At 45.1% G+C, this 16,917-nt stretch overlaps 2 protein-coding genes across 8 annotated transcripts in view; one reads left to right on the forward strand and one right to left on the reverse strand.

Annotated features, from left to right (window-relative positions):
* The window catches only part of LOC144084962 (uncharacterized), a 32,499-nt gene that overhangs the window by 6,623 nt on the left and 8,959 nt on the right, over positions 1 to 16,917 (reverse strand). The gene's annotated exons all lie outside the window — the stretch shown is intronic.
* LOC144084390 (selenoprotein F-like) lies at positions 14,388 to 16,784 on the forward strand. Its single transcript, XM_077612760.1, has 4 exons — positions 14,388 to 14,506; positions 15,113 to 15,231; positions 15,427 to 15,476; positions 16,047 to 16,784. Exons 1-4 carry the CDS (start codon positions 14,388 to 14,390, stop codon positions 16,176 to 16,178), a joined length of 420 nt encoding a protein of 139 aa, XP_077468886.1. The 3' UTR covers positions 16,179 to 16,784.

The raw sequence follows: 16,917 nt of genomic DNA on the forward strand, positions 1-16,917 counted from the left end.
AAAGCTTTCCACAATACTAGTGGCCTACGAGTGCAATCAGTGGATTGGAGTCAGCTGCTTCTTGCAGCACAACCCCCGCTGGTTCAACTTTGTCAGTCAGCTCGATCGATGCTGTATGACTTGAACGAAAAGCTACTCGCTCCCCACCCACCCACGTTGGCCCAACCCCCGTTGATTCAACTTTGTCACCTATGTATGTGCCTTTGTCACCTTGGCAAAGCCACCCCTCCCTGCCTGGTATAAACTGTCAAAAGCCAGTTCAAGACTTTTTTTTAACCTATTTCAAACATGGGCCATCAAAGCGCAAACTTTTGACAATTGAAGAGCGAGTGAGCGCCTCAAAGAAATTGAAGCATTGGACATATGAAGGAAAATGTAGCATCCCTTAAGACTAGGCATTTATTTAACAGGGCTGGGCAAACTAAAAAAAGGCCAAAAGTGAGTGCTTTGGTTTCAACTTCTAAAGAGGAAACTTTCTGCAATACTAGTGTCCTGCGAGTGTAATCAGTGGATTGGAGTCAGCTGCTTCACACAGCACAACCCCCGCTGGTTCAACTTTGCCAGCTCGTTCGGTGCTGTATGACTTGAACGAAAAGCTACTCGCTCCCCACCCACCCACAGCGGCCCAACCCCCGTCGATTCAACTTCGTCACCTATGTATGTGCCTTTGTCACCTTGGCAAAGCCCCCCCTGCCTGGTATAAACTGACAAAAGCCAGTTCAATACGTTTTTTAAAACTTATTTCAAACATGGGCCAACAAAGCGTGAACTTTTGTCCATTGAAGAGCGAGCGAGCGCCTCGAAGAAATTGAAGCATTGGACATATATGAAAGAAGATGTAACGTCCCGTAAGACTAGGCATTTATTTAACAGGGCTGGGCAGACTAAAAAAAGGCCAAAAGTGAATGCTTTGGTTTCAACTTCTAAAGAGGAAACTTTCTGCAATACTAGTGTCCCGCAAGTGCAATCAGTGGATTGGAGTCAGCTGCTTCACACAGCCCAACCCCCGCTGCTTCAACTTTGTCAGTCAGCTCGATCGATGCTGGATGACTTGAACGAAAAGCTACTCGCTCCCCACCCACAGCGGCCCAACCCCCGTTGATTCAACTTTTTCACCTATGTATGTGCCTTTGTCACCTTTGCAAAGCCACCCCTCCCTGCCTTGTATAAACTGTCAAAAGCCAGTTCAATACGTTTTTTAAAATTTATTTCAAACATGGGCCATCAAAGCGTGAACTTTTGTCCATTGAAGAGCGAGCGAGCGCCTCAAAGAAATTGAAGCATTGGACATATGAAGGAAGACGTAGCATCCCCTAAGACTAGGCATTTATTTAACCGGGCTGGGCAGACTAAAAAAGGCCAAAAGTGAGTGCTTTGGTTTCAACGTCGAAAGAGCAAAGCTTTCCACAATACTAGTGTCCTGCGAGTGTAATCAGTGGATTGGAGTCAGCTGCTTCACACAGCCCAACCCCCGCTGGTTCAAGTTTGTCAGTCAGCTCGGTCCGTGCCTGATAGCTTGAGCAAAAAGCTCCCTCCCACCAACAGCGGCCCAACCCCCGTTGATTCAATTTTGTCAATGCTGGGTGGCCTGCAAAACAAAAAGCTGCCTTTTTTTGGACCTATTTCAAATGTGAGCCATCAAAGTGCAGACTTTTGACCATTGAAGAGTGAGCGAGTGCCTCAAAAAAAATTGAAGCATTGGACATATGAGGGAAAACGTAGCATCCCATAATATTTAATAGGGCTGGGCAAAATAGGGGCCACAGTGAGTGCGGGGGTGCTTTGGTTTCAACCTCTAAAGAGGAAACTTTCTGCAACTCCTGTATGTTACAAGTGCAATTAGTGCATTGGAGTCAGGTGCTTATGTTACACCCTGCCTTCGATCTTGACACACAGGGGGAAATAATCAGAACAGTGAGATGTTGTTGTTACTTCAATCCAACTTTTACTGTAATGATTCAACACATCTCCCGTGCCTCAAGCTATTTGTTAAGCCATCAATAATGGAATACCGATCTTCTTTAACATGCCCCACACTTGCCATGTGGATCCAAGGATCAACAATCGACCACCGATACACCCATTCAATCCAAACTCGTTATACCTTCTTTACATGCAATCGTTAATAAATCAAACACTCTAGTACAGGGGTCCCCAAACTTTTTCCTGTGAGGGCCACATAACCTTTCCCTTCTCTGATGGGGGGCCGGTGTCAGTTTGTAACAGAAAAAGTGACGATGGTAGGGAAGCTTAAAAAATTTATTGTTTTCCAGGAAGCCACACATAACCAAATAACCCTTTCCAGGTTATTTACAGAAAAAAAGTCAGGAAACAAATAATAACACTATTAATGAAATAAATAATAACTAAATAACCCTCTCTGAGTTCTTCACAGAAAAAACAGGAAATAAATAACACTATTTAGGGAAATAAATAATAACTCTCTCTGGGTTCTTCATAGAAAAAAAAAGCCATGGAACATTAACTTTCTGTTGTGCCATGCACAATCTTCTCCCTTTGCTCTGAAGTTTATGCACGACACCACAACCGTCATTACAGAATCCCAGGTCAACATTTTGCAGCACAGTGCTTGCTGGTGAATTCGGCAGTGGACTCGTAGCGGGGCGGTGAGACCCCTTTTTTCCAACTCCCGCTTCATGCGTCCCATTATTAGACCGCAAGTTTCGGCCACCTTGCTAGGAGCCCCGTCAGTCGTGATGCTAGCTAGCTTTGACCAGTCCAGGTCCAACTTCTCCATGGTTTGGCACACTTTGTGAAAAATATCCTCTCCCGTTGTAGTCCCTTTGAGACTTTGGAGGGCTGCCAGATCCTCGCAAATCTCAAAGTTTGCGCTAACTCCACGAACAAAAAGGAGCAGTTGCGCTGTGTCTTGCACGTCCGTGCTTTCATCCAGTGCTAATGAAAAAAAGTCAAATTCTTTCGTCTTCTGCTGCAGCTGGGCATATACATTAGTCCAGATTTTTTCAACGCGTCTCGTGATTGTACTCGCCGACAGACTTACGGCAATTAAATGCATCTTTCTTCTCGGGACACACTTCCTCCACGACAACATCCATACATTTCTTAAAAAACTCTCCGTCAGTGAAAGGCTTACCGTTGCTTGCTATCAGTTTAGCAACCCGAAAGCTGGCCCCAACGGATGCCTGCTTCAGCTGAGCTTGACGTAGAAATGTAGTCTGCTGAGATAATAGTCCAACTTTTCGCTTTGAGAGTTTGTCTGCTCGTATTTGGCCTTGCACGCTATCGTACTTGTCTTTGTGACGGGATTCGTAGTGCCGGCGAAGATTGTATTCTTTGAATACTGCCACCGTCTCTTGACAGATGAGACAAACAGCCTTTTCTTTACATTGAACAAAAAATAATCGTTTGTCCACTGCAGGTTAAATACCCTGCATTCTGAATCAATTTTTCTCTTAACTAACCTTTTTGCCATTATTCCGTTCCCGAACAGGCTCAGGTTGCACAGTTTTTATATGCTTGAATAGCATCGCAATAGCGATGGCCCCAGGGCTCCGCCCTCACCTGCAATCGTCCAGATGTCTCGCTAACACTCTGCCCGCATGCATCAAAGGGAAACACTCTCCCCGCGCATGTCACCAAAGAAGCAATGCGAAGGCCCGCTTCACTGGGATGATTTGTGGGCTCAGCAGGGGTGCAATGAACCTAACACAAGATTAAAACGTCCCAGTCTTCAAGGCCAAATAGGAAAAAAATCCGATAGGGTCTCTGGTATTGTTCAGAGGGCCGGTCCAAATGTGCCGGCGGGCCGTATCCGGCCCGCGGGCCGTACTTTGGTGACCCCTGCTCTAGTATGTCACACTCTCCCCCACAAAAACAAATGTCGTCCCGACATCAGTATAGTATTCCAAATATCTTCCCCTTGTTGGTTGTAATGCTGAACAGTCTAGCGAACTTGTCATTTTACATCCTCTTCTGTAAGCTGATACTCATAAAAACTCCAGACGGCAAGGGCCACAGTTCAAATATAATCCACAACTCGTACGGTCCACGTTCACTGGATGGAAACTGTAATCACAGTCGTAACAGTCCATGTTCGCATAACACGTCACCCTTGTAGGCTCAAGCCTGTTGGAGTCCATACATAAAGGATGGTTGAATGTAATATGGCTGCAGGTGTACTAACCAAGGAACCACTCCTGGTACAGGGTAAGCAGGTAGCAGCTGATGTGGTGACTGAGTACAATAACAGGAGGGGACACCAAGCTGATCATAGGTCGTTGGTCGTGGTGGATGTCTCTCCCTTCTTGGCCGTTCATAAGTCAACGCCTCAGGTTCATTCACAGCGGTTGGCGGAGAGGTCTCTGATAAATGATCATCACGAGGATCTTCAACAGCCAGATTTGTTCCCTCACCAGGCAGGTCCTCCAGCTGATAGTCATCTTCTGCTTGTACTGGTCCGGAAGCAGGGCCCTTCACTTCGAGTCTCTGATTCGCTGGCAGTGGCCTGTGCTCAGACTCCATCCCTTGGGCATCTCTCTCATTTAGCACCTGGAGGGGCTCGTAGTGAAAGTCATATTCGTCACCACTGTCTTCGTCTGACTCTTGAAGATGAGATACGGGCTGCTGTTTCTTTCTCTGCATACTTTTGCCAATTTTTCCTTCTTCTAGTGTTGCCTCAACAGGTAAATGATCACAGGACATCAGTAGATTTCTGTGCAGAACTCTGGAATGCCCTTTACCTTTCAGGGCAAAGTCATTGAAGATAAGGTTTGCAGCAGCCTTTCCTGACTTGGAGGTGGTGGCATATGCTTGGACAAAACGTGTAAAGTGATCGACAATAACGAGGATATACTCATATCCGCCTTTGCATCGATCAAGATGAAGAAAGTCAATACAAACCAGGTCAAAGGGCTGTGTTGTCACAATATTTGTCAATGGTGCTCTCAGTTCCTGGCATATTTTTTTGTTTTGTTTTAGGCAAGGGCAGGTTTTAGTCACATAATGTTCAATATCAGACTGCATATACGGCCAGAAGAAACGATCACGCACAAGGGATACTGTGCGGTCGACACCCTGGTGCCCCATGTTATTACGGAACTCTTTCATTACTGTTCCTCGATATTGTTCTGGTAAGACTAACTGTTTACGGGTTGTGGTGGTTCTGTACAGAATCCCGTCACTGTCTGTTATCACTTTGTCCCACTGCCTGAGCAAACATTTTGTCTTTGGGCTGAGCAACTTCAACTCCTCCGCTGATGGCTTACAACCTGACAGTCTATAATTCAACACAGGATGAATGAACAGGTCAGATTGTTGTGCTTTCCTTACCTCTTCTTTTGGTATAGGGCTGATTGACGCAGCAGCTGTCTCATCTACATCTGTCACTGAACAACACATCTGTAATGAAGGCAGACTCAAAGGGAACATTTCCTGTACCGTGGATTGCTTGGATGGTGGCAACGATGGCATCGGGTGGTAGTTCCTCAGAACATTCTTTCATCAACGACTCAACATCCAGCGGCATCCTTGACAAAGCATCAGCATCATTGTTTTCCCTCCCTGGCCTATATTTTATTGTAAAGTGGAAATCAGCCAATTCTGCAACCCACCTGGAAGTGGTTGCATTTAATTTTGCAGTGGATAGAATGTATGTGAGCGGGTTGTTGTCGCTATATACCGTGAATGCTGGGGCATAGTACAAATAATCTCAAAACTTGTCAGTGATTGCCCATTTTAGAGCCAAAAATTCCAGTTTACCAGAATGTAAGTGATAATTCTTTTCAGCTGCTGTCAATGTGCGGGAGCCGTAGGCAATGACTCTAAGTTTGCCATCCTGCTTCTGACACAACACTGCACCTAAGCCTTGGTGTGAGGGAGGCATCAGTGTGTACAATGAATGGCTGGGTAAAATCTGGGAATCCTAATACTGGTGGATGGAGCAGGCATTCAATCAGTTGTTCAAGCGTCTGCTGGTGCTCGTCAGTCCATGTGATCGGCTCGTTTGAGGGAACCACATGGCTTGATTTCTTTTTCTTTGTCTTTGCTTTGTTTGGGGCATTACTCTGGTCTGTTTTCAGAAGGTCATACAGACAACTCGCTCTTCTGGAAAAGTCTTTGATATATTGTCTGTAATAAGTCAGTAGACCAAGCATCTTTCTGAGTTGACCCACAGTGTGTGGTTTGATGTCTTTCAGTGATCGAACAGCTTCAAAATCTGCAGGATCCACCCTGCTGCCCTCTGCAGAAACTATCCTGCCCAAATAGCGAACCTCAGCTTTGAAGAGATTGCACTTGCTGGGTTTTAGTTTGATGCCATACTCTCTGAGGCGACAAAGTACTTGTCTCACATTTTCTACATGCCCTTCAAAAGTCTTAGTGAAAACCAGCGTATCATCCAAGTAAGGGATGCAGATATTATCCCGGAGTCCTTCCAGACATTCCTCCATGCAACGCTGAAACGATGCAAGGGCGTTCATGAGGCCAAAAGGGATACGGATCCACTCGTACAGTCCCCATGGTGTAACAAAAGCAGTCAGTGCTCGGCATTCCTCAGACATAAACCCCTGATGATATGCCTTCCCCTGGTCTAGGAGGGAAAACCAGGAGTTCCCGCCCAAGCTATCCATGATGTCTTGAACTTTGGGGATCGGCTGTCTATCTGGATGTGTCTTCCTATTTAGGTCTCTATAGTCTACGCATAACCGAAGAGTTCCATCTTTTTTTCCTGACACACACAGCCGGCGAGGAGTATGATGAGTTTGACTTTCTCACCCAGCCCTGTGCTATTAAGTAGTCATGGAGATAACCCTTCATCTCTTGGTACAATGGTCGGGGCACTGACATATATGAACGCTTTACTGGCTCAGAATCTTTGAGAGAGATAGTCATTTGTAATCGGTCAATACAGCCAATGTCATTGTCTGAGATTGAGAAGGAGTGACACTCTTCTCTCAGCATTCTTTTGACTACCTGTCTCTGCTCCTCTGTCAGGTGACTTACATCTACAGGTGGGTCCCATTGTTCACCTGTATTGAATGGGGTGCGAATGCTGGTATGATTCACTGCAGTTGGTGCTGGGGTTGGTTCAAAAATCAGTTCAGCGGGAAGTATAGTCAAAATTTGTTGTACTGTGCCAATTACAGTGCGCCCGGGTAAAAGAATATCATGGCCTGTAGGATTCGAGACATCAATTGTGATGACAGGGAAAACACCCTTTCTTACCCTGACCAAGGTGTCGTTGAACTTGAGACCCTCTGGCCACTGGGCATTCACATCTGGCTGAAAAAGCACACTCGTGCCCTCTTTGAAAGGTTTGGCAGCTATACGACATTCAATCTGAATAATGGTGTGTTTTGGTACTAAAACCCTGTTTTTCCTAGCTCTCACTACATACTGGTCTATCTGTTCCGCACTGACGGCCTGTATAAAAGTCCTCACCTCGTTTCTTTTGAGACTTGGGAAAGCCCTCCTCACAGCAAGGTACTGTTGATCCACTTGGGTCTGTGCCAGAATGTGTTCAATAACGTTAAAACCAATAATGGGATGGGACAGATGATGCCCGCTTGTCACAAGCATTGGAATTGTCAATGGTTTTTTTCTGTGTACCCCTGAGACCAAATGAAATGTTGTCTCAACCCACCCAATATAAGGCATCTCAATCCCAATCCCATTTGCTGCAATCAATGTCAGAGCTGCAGATGTTTCTAATATTTCTGAGACATTTCTCAGTCGCACGCCAGGTAAATATTCCTCTTTCCACCTTTCGTCAATAATTGAAACTTGCGAACCCGTGTCCCATAATGCTTGTAGTTGGTGGCCATTCAAATAACACTGGACTCGACGACATTGCCTTCCAACTAGGGAGGTAATTTTATGTTGATGACCTATTGCTGCCGGGGGTGGCCGGTAGGACGTGCCTTTGTCTCTGCTAGGAAATTTCCCACATTCACCGTGTAAAAATAGTTGAGACTTCTCTCTCTCTTCATGGTTGACACTCGTCCCGCAGGGGCAACCACTAGTCGTTTAAAGGGGCTTCTCTTAGCGGCCTTACAATTCGTGTTTTACATCCAACTTGGAAATGTTCTCCACTCCCACAGCGATAACAGTGTGTGCACTGTACATCTCGCCCTCCTCGCTGACACGCAACACACCTCCTTGGGACATAGGCAGGGCGGCTAGTGTTCCAGTGGGGTGCTGGGTGCTGGGGGCTGGGCGCTGGCTGTAGTAATTTTGTTGAGCAGAAGGTGGCTGGGGGTCCCCAACTGGTCTTCTAACGGAGGGTGGGGGGTAGGAGTGAGCAATGTTCCCTCTAATTTTTCGTTTGTCTGAGCAGAAAGACAACCTACCTGAGCGCACTGAGTACCGACCAGTGTGAGCGACATCATCATTGCTCGCTACGGGCACACACCAGTATCACACCTGCCATAAGCAGGTGCATGTCAATGTTCCCTCTAATTTTTCATGTATCTGGGGCATACACACAAGCTCCCTGAGCAAACGGAGGACTACTGTGAGCAACATCAGATAGGCACCTTTTATTTTCAAATAAGTAATTTGGTCCACTTAAAAAAAGACAAAAATCTGAAAAATGGGAAGTACAAATGTTATACAGTATGTGAGAGTCCTGCTTTGGCCTGGCTGAGGGTCCTGTTCTGGAAGATATGAGACTTATCCACCTTTCAGACATAACATTTTGGTCACCTTAAAACATTCACATTTTGCACAATGACTTGTGCTGTAGCTTGTGATGCAGTGCAAATTCCTGTAACACTTTGTCTGTAAAATATCTAATTACACAGTTTTTCTTAGCATTTCTACTACCCATAAATGATGTAATAGTAACAACATTTAATGATTAATATCCGTAAAGACAAAATCTTAATAAACGTCACTAGAATATGCACAAATCTGACTTAAATTTGACCTTATTTTTCACGTCTGTCCTTCTCACTTCTCCAATGGTTGTACACTTTGTCCAGGTTGATGGCTTCGTCTGCTTCTTGCTTGGACTTTATGTGCATCAGCTGATCCAAATGTGTCACTTCAAGACGATTTCTGGATTTTGTTTTGATACGATTCATTAAACTAAATCCTCTTTCACAGTCGGCACTGGAAGCTTGAAATGTAGCACAAATATCCACAAGCTGTGAGATCTCCTTTAGATCCTCACATCTAAGTGTTGCAGCAACCATATCTGAGAATGTTCTGATTGACCTCTGTTTAAGTTTCTGCTTCATTATGTACTTGAATTCAGCATACTGACTGTTAATGGTCTCCATAGAGACTGTAGTGGGTGGTGGAGAATGGCCTCATACTTCTTTGCCAATGTGGCAATGTCTGCTGATCCATAGTCAAAACTGATGTCTGAGCTCAATGTTTCAATATCAAATGCAGACCATTCCTTTAATTCATCCTCTGGAAAACGAGCATCCGTGTGATCACACAGCTTACTAATAAAAAGAATAATCTCACCAGTATTTCTGCCATCAGCTGATGAGGTCCCCATTGCCTCTTTGACACGGTCGCTCCACTGTACATCCTTCTTCAAGTATTGGGAACGCAACTTCTCAATTGTTGCTCTAGAAAAGCAGTGTCCTTCCATCACAGTCAGGTTGCGTCTTTGTAAAGTGAGGCAGAGTTGTGCTAGCTCACCCAAAACATCTCCCAGAGCAGTGATAGTAACCTTGAATTTTGAATGACTCAGCTTTTTGTAGCAGTACCTTGCCACTGGATCTCTGTTATTGGGGATTTCTCTTTTACAGAATTCTGTAAGCACAGTGTAGTTCCTCAGAACAGCATTGACAGCTTGGTGCCGCGACAGCCATCGAACTTCGTTCAGAGGCCTGAATGACAGACAGTGCATCTTCATCAAGAATCTTTGCCAGGTCCTCCATTTTGGCCCTCTTCACAGCGGACCGAGAGAAAGTGGAATAGACGGTTCTAAGAAGAGTTTCAACATCTCGCATCGAACGCACATTTTTCCAGGCATCATCAATGCCCAAGTCCTCTCTGTGGGCCACACAATGTTGTTCAGTTAAGTGTGGTATTTGGCGCTTTAACAAAGCTGCAACTCCGTTGTGTTTTCCTAGCATCACTGAGGCACCATCCGAGGTCAGCATCACCATTTTCTGCATGTCCAGTCCATGTTTGGAGTAAAACGGAGTTATTCCTTGCACAATATCCTGAGCAGTGCATGCTGTCAGCTGGATGATGCCACCAAACACAGTTTTGTAGTTAACATCATTTTCCTCCCTGTATTTAATAAATATGACTAGCATTTTGTGTACTGATATGTCTGTGCTCTCATCTACTATCAGGGTATGCCAGGGTGCATTTTAATACTGCACATAGTCTCATTCAGCACTATCTCATTGATTGAGTTCACAAATTCAAAGGCATAGTTTTTGCTTCGCTAGCTTTCTGGTATACACTCACATACTTTGCCATGTGATCGTGGATTTCTTGAACTGACAGACAGCATTGATGCATTCATTTTGATGGCAAGTAAAGTATTGTCAATGAGAACTTTAACTTGTTCACGGTCCGATTTTGTTTTGTGTGACAGCTCGTTCCTTTTCCCTCGGTCTTTTGCGCTCTCCCGCAATAATGTACCAATCCCCTGTCCCATCTTGAGTCTTGGTAAAATTTCGACAGCTTTTAAATGAGTTTTATGCCGAATGTGACGCCTGAGATAGTCCATCTTCCATTCAATCCACATTTTTCCATCTGAAAACTCACTTGCAACTTTGGCATCTCTGCATATTTTGCAGAGTAGACCTTTCTCACTTGAAAAAGAAAAAAAATATCACCCAATTTCACCGCTTTTTCTTCTATTGTCGCATGCTCCGACAACCATTCCATCTTAAAAGAATTGCATTTCTTTTTTACTGTGGCTTGGCAAGTGGATGTGTCGCTGCCTGTTCGTTTCGCCATGATACGGGGTTTGTAATAGTGATACGACGTTTGTATTAGTATCTATTAACCTGCTAGCTAACCTGCACGGCGCATATGGGCAGGTTCCAGACGCACGCCCCGTCAATGCCGTGATTGGCTTCGTACCGTAAGTGAACCGGATCGTATCATTGGCTGGACAGTGGACACTGTCACTCACTGAGTGAGAAACAAAAAAGAAAACAATATTATTGTGCGAATTAATTAGACTAAGTCTAATATTAGATATTAATTAATACGTTATGTTGGTGTTGTTTGTGCGCTGGATAGATTTTCTTGTGCGCAGAGAGCACGAGAGCACTGCGCAATTGCGCACGCGCGCAGCTTAGAGGGAACAGTGGGAGTGAGGCTGAAATGTAGACTGCTGTAGTATCTCCTTTATCGGAGCTATTTCTGCACTGAGATCTTTAAGAGAAGCAACACTTGCCTTAAGTTCAGTCAACTCCGCTCGTACCTCACGGGACACTTTTGCTTTTTCTTCTACAGGGCAATTGGTAGGTCGTAGTTCTTTCTGACTGCACCTTGCTAACCTGTGTCGCTGCCTGTGGGGTACTACACTTCTTTTTATTTCTCCTTTCCACTTCATTAGCACAGGCTATATTTAAGCGCTCTAGTAACAGTTCATCTGAAGTCTTACAGTCCAGCAAGACAGGCTGCATATCTACCCTAACACTGTCACTCTGGAGAACAGTGAGTATTGTGTGCAAGCACATACGCTGGACTAAACTTGGGTCATACTGGAGTCCTGATTCTGATTCTGATTCTCGAGATGCAAACAGTACCTTCTGCCTAAGACCCAAGACTCGCATTAAGAAACTTTGAGTCTCTTTGATCTGCTGCACTTCTGAAGCTAACTGCTTATAGAGGTCGGTAGCACTCCTCTCCTGAAAGTGAGTGCGTAGGATGCATTTGAGTGTGGGAAGAGTGAGGTTAGGTTTCTCTTCCAAATAATTACGTAGCTGCAAACTGGGGGAGATAGCTCTGATAACTGCATCAATAATTTCCACATCTAGGTAACCCCTATTCAGTCCATTTTCAATTTGATGAACAAGGCTGGAGAATGTCAGCTTGTCCCTCTGGCCGGGTTCACCTATTTGGCCGGCAATTTTGAAGTCCTTGCGCCAGTATGAGCTTGGCTGGGGCTGGGGAGACAGACACACCCCCTTGATGGTCCGCAGCATCTGGTAGCTGGGGCAAAGTTATTGGAGGAGTCTCTTCCAATCTTGATCCAACTTTGCCAGCTCGTTCGGTGCTGGATGACTTGAACCCAAAGCTACTCGCTCCCCACCCACCCACGTTGGCCCAACCCCCGTCGATTCAACTTTTTCACCTATGTATGTGCCTTTGTCACCTTTGCAAAGCCACCCCTGCTTGGTATAAACTGTCAAAAGCCAGTTCCAGATTTTTTTTAACCTATTATAAACATGGGCCATCAAAGCGCAAACTTTTGACCATTGAAGAGCGAGCGAGCACCTCGAAGAAGTTGAAGTAATGGACATATGAAGGAAGACGTAGCATCCCTTAAGACTAGGCATTTATTTAACAGGGCTGGGCAAACTAAATAAAGGGCCAGAGTGAGTACTTTGGTTTCAACCTCGAAAGAGCAAAGCTTTCCACAATACTAGTGTCCTACGAGTGCAATCAGTGGATTGGCGTCAGGTGCTTCTCACAGCACAACCCCCGCTGCTTCAACTTTGCCAGCTCGTTCGGTGCTGGATGACTTGAACCAAAAGCTACTCGCTCCCCACCCACCCACAGCGGCCCAACCCCCATTGATTCAACTTCGTCGCCTACGTATGTGGCGGATGGCTTTGCAAAGCCTGGTATAAACTGTCAAAAGCCAGTTCAATACGTTTTTTAAAATTTATTTCAAACATGGGCCATCAAAGCGTGAACTTTTGACCATTGAAGAGCGAGTGAGCGCCTCAAAGAAATTGAAGCATTGGACATATGAAGGAAGACATAGCATCCCCTAAAGCAGGGGTAGGGAACCTATGGCTCGGGAGCCATATGTGGCTCTTTCCATGGGTACATATGGCTCTCCACTAACCTGTGAGGTAAAATATGGAAATCATTGAGAGAGCTGAGTCCCGAACGCACTAACAAGAGCGTCACTGCGGCGTCGACACTACCTGCACCCCTATTTTAATCATTTTGTTTTGTATTACTCTTCTGCATGCATGATATCGTTGATACTGATTTTGTAAGCCACCACATAACAATGTTGTCAAAAGAAATCAGACTTTTTGTACGTTAAAAGTGATGAAGAGACAAAAAAATAAAAATTACACTTTCATACATTTTTACTTTTCAGTTCCGAGAATGGCTCTCAATAAATAACATTAGAAAATATTAATTGTTTATGGCTCTCTCTGTCAAAAAGGTTCCCGACCCCTGCCCTAAGGCATTTATTTAACAGGGCTGGGCAAACTAAATAAAGGGTCAGAATGAGAGCTTTGCTTTCAACCTGGACAGAGCAAAGCTTTCCACAATACTAGTGTCCTGCAAGTGCAATCAGTGGATTGCCGTCAGCTGCTTCACACAGCCCAACCCCCGCTGCTTCAACTTTGCCAGCTCGTTCGGTGCTGGATGACTTGAACCCAAAGCTACTCGCTCCCCACCCACCCACAGCGGCCCAACCCCCGTCGATTCAACTTTTTCACCTATGTATGTGCCTTTGTCACCTTTGCAAAGCCACCCCTCCCTGCCTAGTATAAACTATCAAAAGCCAGTTCAAGACTCTTTTTTTTAACCTATTATAAACATGGGCCATCAAAGCGCAAACTTTTGACAATTGAAGAGCGAGTGAGCGCCTCAAAGAAATTGAAGCATTGGACATATGAAGGAAGACGTAGCATCCCCTAAGACTAGGCATTTATTTAACAGGGCTGGGCAAACTAAAAAAAGGCCAAAAGTGAGTGCTTTGGTTTCAACTTCTAAAGAGGAAACTTTCTGCAATACTAGTGTCCTGCGAGTGTAATCAGTGGATTGGAGTCAGCTGCTTCACACAGCACAACCCCCGCTGGTTCAACTTTGCCAGCTCGTTCGGTGCTGTATGACTTGAACGAAAAGCTACTCGCTCCCCACCCACCCACAGCGGCCCAACCCCCGTCGATTCAACTTCGTCGCCTATGTATATGGCGGATGGCTTTGCAAAGCCTGGTACAAACTGTCAAAAGCCAGTTCAATACATTTTTTAAAACTTATTTCAAACATGGTGAAGAATATGACATATTTTATTCCTTCATTTTATTGTAGCTGTTGCATTTTTGATATAGTACCACAGTAGGATTAAAACTGTTGTTCTCAACTCAATTACAATGAACAAAAGGTCTTTTGTTTGAGTTTCTGCTTCAAGGTGTGGTCCAGGTGATAGGTGGTCCAGGTGACAAGTGGTCCCGGTGATAAGTGGTCCAGATGAAACCAGAGACAAAGGGATCCCCGCGGAGAGGGCGATGGTCCAGATGATACCAGAAACAAAGAAATTCCTGCGGAGGGAGCGACCAAGCCAGACGTGGATTCGCGGGCAAGCAGATCTCAGGGGAGGACACCCCTCCAGAATCGTCGTGGGACAGTCCGAATATCATTAGAATCAGCGAATGAATATTCATTTTTGTTTAACTATAACTGTGCAAACGCGGGTGTGGACCGTTGCCTTTTCATCCTCCACTGTGCATTACGACGCGCAGCTGGTTTACTATTATTTGGGAGGGGGCCCAGAGCTCTGTAAGGATCAATTTCTGGAATAAACCATCTGTGGAGTAACTCGCAAACCCTGGTTTCTTCCTTCGATGCTGAACGCGCACATTTGTTAGATAAGATCAGACTGAGTTAAGGAATTAGGGATAGGTGTTAAAACTGTGAATCTAACAATGGCCATCAAAGCGTGAACTTTTGACCATTGAAGAGCGAGTGAGCGCCTCAAAGAAATTGAAGCATTGGACATATGAAGGAAAATGTAGCATCCCGTAAGACTAGGCATTTATTTAACAGGGCTGGGCAAACTAAATAAAGGGTCAGAATGAGAGCTTTGGTTTCAACTTCTAAAGAGGAAACTTTCTGCAATACTAGTGTCCTACAAGTGCAATCCGTGGATTGGTGTCAGGTGCTTCTCTTGCAGCCCAACCCCCGCTCCTTCAACTTTGTCAGTCAGCTCGGTTGGGGCTGTATGACTTGGAAGGAAAAGCATTAACGATGAGCCGGTCTCTTTTTCTTTTTTTTTCACCTGCGTGCAGCTCTACGCCGGGGCCATCCTGGAGGTGTGCGGATGAAAATTGGGGAGGTTCCCTCAAGTCCAGGGTGAGTTTTTTGTTGTTGTTTTTTGGCCAAATCTTACCAAAACCTGTGGCATTTCTGGCTTACTAAAATGCAACATCCAAATGACTCTGCCGGGGCGGCCGAGTAGGAAGACGGCCGGCCAGCGGGCTCCTCCGTCCAGAGCGGATAGCCGCCGTTAATGAAGCTGATGCTTCTTTTTTTTCCCCCTCTCTCTAGCTTTTGTAAAGGGTGACAAGCCAAAGATGTTCAAGGGTCTACAGATCAAGGTGAGTGAGGGTAGTCTAGAGGACCAAAGCAGTTGACTTTTCACCCAGCTGTGAAAAAAAGCAGCAGGAAGGGGGCTCCTAACCTCTGTTAAGATCAGAGGAAATCCTTGAGCGAAAAATGCAAATTGCCAGAACACATGACATCGGACAGCCGGCGTGTCGTATACCAATCGTCGAGTGACCCAAACAAACAAAGACACAAAAATCACCAACAATGTTGTGTCTTTTAATATTCTTCAAAATATGACTTTCCTTTGAAAGCGAAACAAAGTCATATCCATTGAAATGTTGAATGTGCTCGAGTGACAAAGAGCACAAGAGATGATTGAAAAGAATTTCAACTGATTTTTCCCAACAACATATACACACATTTTAATCATCCGCCACTGATAAAACAGTGAGAATGAATTAAACTAAATGAATAAAATCTAGTGACTGATTAGTTTGACCTTTTCCTAAAAAGATTCTTGGCCATTATCTGCGAATGTTTGAACATGAAATCCTGAGACATTTTTATTAAGTATTTCTTATTTTTTTCTCTCTGGAAAATTCCCCCTGGCCACCCAACAGTACGTCCGAGGATCCGATCTCGTACTGAAGCTTTTGGACGATAACGGCAACATCTCCGAGGAGCTCAGCATCCTCAAGTGGAACACGGACAGCGTGGAGGAGTTCTTGAGTGAAAAATTAGATCCAATTTAATCGCAGCTTTCTCATAATGGACTGCTTGGCCTCCATTGACGGGGGATTCAACTTGGTTTGTTTTTTTCTCATTGGGTTAAGGTCATGTAAAAATATGCTAAGTAAGGAAACTTCCTACTTTTGACACTGCTTTGGTGTCTTTTCACCCGACGGACTCGTTGACGGGCGATAGACGTCCGATCCGTTTGGCCGGCGTTCCCATGCGCTGATTGGCGATCTTCTGTTCAAACCGATTGGAGGCCTATTGCTGTCAACGATGACAAAAGTGGTGTTTTTTTTCTTCTTTTTTCCCCCTGCCAAGTGCGTGGTCCCAATTTCTCATTTCTACATACTTGGATTCGATAGATTTTTTTTCCCCTCATGTTTAAGAAGGAGATGATGGCGGTGGAAGGAACAATGGCGAGTTGGCGTCTGAAAAGTCGGAGCGGACGCTGCGGCGGGGTCCGTTTGTGAAGAGCTCACCTTAAAGCCTTTTTAGGCAAAGTGCGCTCCGATGTGTTTAGCGTCTCCACGGCTTGGTCTGACTCTTGACTCTGGACGCTGACTTGATTTGTTCTTGAAGATGAGATTGGAATGGGCAATGAATAAAGAAAGCCGTGTGTCCGAGCCTTTGTGGAGTCTTCTTTGCGTGTCGTGGTCGCCAAAGTCACTTTCAAGATTGGCCACGTATCAAAGAAATTCCTTCTATTTTGCTCGGAATCCAGAATAGCTTCTTGTACTCTTCTCTGAAGACCTTTTT

This window comes from Stigmatopora argus, chromosome 11 (assembly GCF_051989625.1).
Source record: "Stigmatopora argus isolate UIUO_Sarg chromosome 11, RoL_Sarg_1.0, whole genome shotgun sequence".
Lineage (NCBI taxonomy): Eukaryota > Metazoa > Chordata > Actinopteri > Syngnathiformes > Syngnathidae > Stigmatopora > Stigmatopora argus.